This window comes from Cariama cristata, unplaced genomic scaffold, assembly GCF_000690535.1.
Source record: "Cariama cristata isolate BGI_N322 unplaced genomic scaffold, ASM69053v1 scaffold43018, whole genome shotgun sequence".
Taxonomy (NCBI): domain Eukaryota; kingdom Metazoa; phylum Chordata; class Aves; order Cariamiformes; family Cariamidae; genus Cariama; species Cariama cristata.
Genome location: NW_009632515.1, coordinates 64,039 through 68,527, shown reverse-complemented (window position 1 = coordinate 68,527; position 4,489 = coordinate 64,039). Strand labels below are relative to the sequence as shown.

The window sequence follows — 4,489 nt, the reverse complement described above, 5'->3', positions numbered from 1 at the left end:
AAATGACATTAAAATTTAACAACAGCCAGACAGTTAATTTTCCCCACCAATATTTACAATACTTTAAAACAAACAAAAAAAACCCAAAAAAACCCTCTTCCAGCTTGTGGAAAACACTAAACATCCTCATTCCTTTCTCTCTTACACAAGTGAAACTGTCACTGTTTTGCAGCATTTGCTTCCTTGTTTGTCAAAAGCATCAACTAGTTAGCAGAGAATAACTACATGACTGGGTGCTATTAGAGAGACAGAAAACCAAATTATTTTGCAGTAGTAGTATTACTAAAGTAGGATTAACACAACAAAGGATCAAAAATAAAAAATGAGTCTGTGAAAAGTCATAGGATAATACCAATGCATTTAAAGTAGTATGATTTAAAAAAAAACAACACCCAACATTTATGTGAATTATGTACATGTCCATCTGATGCAGTTACTTACTTCATCACATACATGTGACCTGAGTGACTCCATCTTCCTGGTCAAATTGTCCATCATCCAGTTCCCTTAATACTCCATCGCTGCTACTGAATCCCGGAAAGCCTCCATATTGGGAGGATCCCTCCTTGGTCCAACATTGTTTAGAAGAAGATAGGTGAAACTCATCAGGTGGTTGTCCAGTTTCTACAGGGCGAGAAGTAGCTGTGTCTAATCCAACACTTCTGCTAGAGACTTTGCCTTTTTCCTCCCCAATAACTTGTCTTAAGGATTTCCTCTGAAATACAAGATGATGTTTAAATGTTAGCTCATTTAGTGTGAAAAAAAAGCCAAAGACTTTGCAGTGAGTCATGCATGGATTTAACATGAGCTGCATTTTAACATTAAGCAGCATTTAACACTCTGGTTTAAACTATGAACTCCTCTGGAGAAAAACAACCTCTGACAGATATATTTTTGTTCTCTAAATAAATTTCAAGAGAGGCAAGATACAAGATGTAGTTGAGATTCAAGAAGGCACAAATGAAAAAATACTTCAACAATGCTCGATTCTTATGTAGTACTTGGCAGATCTGGAATGATGTACAAGTCTTAACCCATGCTAAAATTAGCTGTTTGAAGAAAGCATGATTTCTGTGCCTAACATACACATCTAACATACCCTGACTGATGCTTTCTGCCACACGCACGTGCATATGCCGCCCTTTCTTCTGCTCTGCAGGGATGAATGCTCGAGGGTGGCCCAGCTCCTGCTATCAGCTTCCTCTTGGCTACAGGGGTCCCTCCTGCCCGGAGGGGTGGGAGGGCCAGGCAGTGTCTGGCATGCAGTTGGCACAGCTCTGCCATCTCCAGCTACCACTGCAGGCAGACATTCACTCTCCTTCACTCACATATCTACATGTCACCATGTACGATGTCTGGCTACTGCCCTCATCTGCAAGCTGTTCTGAAAGTCAGTGGATATCGATCACTTCCTCAAACACAGTTATGTCCAGACGCTTCAACAAGAGTGCAACATTTGATAAAGATGTGAATTAAACTCCATCAACATTGAGCTTTTCTAGAGTGTGATCTGACCACTTCATAGGACTGAAATTTCTCACTGATCCATCTCGTGGTGAGACTGCTATGCTTTCCCATCTTTCCAGTTCTGCCCATAAAGACCTTCAGAGGCCTCCTCAGATAACAGCAAGTTTCTGGAGAATTGCATTCAATCCACACGGTAGATCTATGCAGACAGAACTCAGCGGCTGTCCTGTACAGCAAATTGAGAGAGGGTCTAAAGAGCCCTCGCACATGAAGAACTCAGTGTATAAATACAGTCTGACATTAGTACTGCAACCTCCTGACATGCTTCTTGTTGAAGTGTTGGCTGCCAATGTCAAAAAGTAAAGTAAGCAGATTGTGATTTATGCAAACAATGGACCTATCAGACTATGCTAAAGGTCCTCTGAGGCATCACAAATAAATAAAAGGTTCATTTCATTTTAGCATCAGGAGCTACCTGAGGTAGTCAGATCTGTGATGATGCAGGACCTCCAGAGGCAATGTCGTGTCTTGAGTCACAACAGAGGAGCATGGCCAGGAAGCCAGCAGTGCCCTGGCTGCCTGCCTGGAGCCCTGCTGTCAGCACCAACACTACTACACCAGGAGATGCTTCGCCAGGAGACGCAGCCCTGTGCACGGGAGGAGGACATCAAGCTAAGAAGGAATCCAGCTGCAGCACAGAGCTGCATTTTGGTGGGTAAAGGACACAAGCACTCTTGCAGGGCAATTTGCACAAATGCAAACACTTTAAAAACAAAACCACCCCACGACTGTTTTTGCCATGCTCGGGCAAGCTCTGTGCCCCCCTTCCATACATTGCTATGTTTTTTCTCAAACCCTTTTGAAACAGTAAAAACAATGGCCCTTGTGGCTAAAGGAAGTGTATTTAGGGAAGCTGTTACAGGAGACATTGGGAAATTAGACTAAGGGGAAATAACGTTGCCTCAGGAGAAACAGAAGAAAATAAGCTTTGCCTAGATGCCATGTTAAGAGGATGGAGAAGTCTGCTTAAGGGAAATAGAGGAAAAAACAGAAAAGAAAAAAAACACAACCCAAAACAGAAAACCCTCAAGCACTGTGTGATTCAATCCTGGATCTCCTCCTCTGAACTATTTTCTTAGAAAAGCAAATGGTATGTGATAAACAAAGAGCCCACTGAGACAGTATAACCCTTCTAATCAAAGAGGCTTTGAACCATTACATAAATCATAGGCCAGGTCATAATGCACTATCCCATGAATACACAAGGCAGCATAGAGACAAGTCGTGAGGACATAAAATATACCCTCCTCAGAAAAGAGACCCTGTGGGAATAAGGGAGCAGGTAATAGGGGCCTTCCCCTCAATTCTTACTGAAGCAAAATTTCATTTAGAAATGGCAATGCTAACTTCAACCAACAATTAAAAAAAGAAACCCCAAAACCAAAAACAAACCCCAAAAAACTAAGTAGATAAAGCAACCCGTACTCCATGCTGCCATTCTCCAGAATGCAAGTCAGAGGTTCAACAGCTGGACATCCCTGTGGGGCAAAGCTCCTACCACGGCCAGACCAGCCAGAAAGTGATGTGATTGGGGCTCTGGGGGCTTGATATTTAAGTGTTTGAGAAGGCCTGTATGAGGCTGCTTTCTGATTTCAGTAATGAAAAGGCCTTGTTCATTTCGTATTTTGACTCTCTCATACGTAGCATTCTACTCAAGGTATCTGAGTTGCAAACATGATAAGGATATGCTTAAATAAACATAAATTGTGATGCATTATTTTTTTTGAACTTAAAATGTTTTAGGTATCTTAAGTATTTCTGCGTTTCAAAAGCATCCTAAATTGTGGAAACGAAAATTTCTGAACTACAGCTTTAATGTAATTTGAACATCAATAAAAAGATATGCAGTAAAAATGAAAATGAAGATGTCACACCCAACAATGCAGAAGCACAAGAATTAAATGTTTTCACTGAAATGTTTGCAAGGGTATGATAAAGTTGCACAGCTGTGTCGTCAGTGTCCGGGGACATTTTAAATAAATGTACTAAAATTTCTAGAGCAAAAGTTAATGCTTTCAGATTTCAGTAGCTTATTTTGCACCTGAAACCTAGCTACTCAATGCAAAGCAGGTAAAACATTTTACACTAGTTAGGTATTACTAACAAATCTATGAATTAAAATTGTAATGAAAGTAATATGCTGTTCACCAATTCAGATGTTTTGGTAAAAAAACCCAATGAAGTAAAAAGATTAAAGTTTAGAGGAAAACAAACATAATTGGAAATACAGAAGGAAAATGTTACTCTGCTAAACGTTTCAGCTTCAACCTGAACTACCTATTTATCCCATGCTAAAATGACCTCAGCATACTGAAATTTCCTGGTGGAGAAGTAAAATATTAACTGGAACTTAAAAGAGCACATTTAGATACTAAGTTTGTTCAGATTTTAAACACAGTAATCCTGATGTAAATGACTAGAAATAAGCTATTTCTTGTTTACTTCCAGTATGTTAATGCTTAAGGTTTCCCATTACAACAATGTAAAACAGAAACTACAAAACACACCATTTTATTTGTATATACCAAAGCTGCTGATCACCTCACAACTGAGTGACAGAATTTAAACTGTGAGCATAATGCTTCCAATTTTTAATTTAAACTTTTTTTTAAACCACACCTGAAGATTAACCAGTTCCTCAGACTGAATGTTTTTACAGAACTGGTTTGTATTACGTCTCTTGGCAGAATCCAGTCTTAACCACTCTAACTTGGGTCATGTAGTTATGCTGCCTTTTAAGAGATACTTGTAGTTAGAAATAACATGCCTTACCAAGGAAAGCGTACACATATCAGGAGTCCATGCCCTCATTATACAGAGGATTAAAAACAGCAGGGAAGCCTCAGGAAAAGTATGACTTTATTTGATAATGACTGACAAAATAAGGTTTTATATATTTACAATATCAATATCAAAATTATGTTCCAAAACATACTTTCAGAAATGTATTAGGAAACGTATT

At 39.3% G+C, this 4,489-nt stretch overlaps 1 protein-coding gene across 2 annotated transcripts in view; it reads right to left on the bottom strand.

The window, feature by feature from the left end:
• Positions 1-241: 241 nt before the first annotated feature.
• The window catches only part of RFTN2 (raftlin family member 2), a 32,033-nt gene continuing 27,785 nt past the window's right edge, over positions 242-4,489 (bottom strand). For both annotated transcript variants that reach the window (XM_009706364.1, XM_009706365.1), the window contains exon 9: positions 242-715. In XM_009706364.1, coding sequence (XP_009704666.1) covers positions 446-715 — 270 coding nt within the window. In that variant the 3' untranslated portion in view covers positions 242-445. The remainder of the gene's footprint in view (positions 716-4,489) is intronic.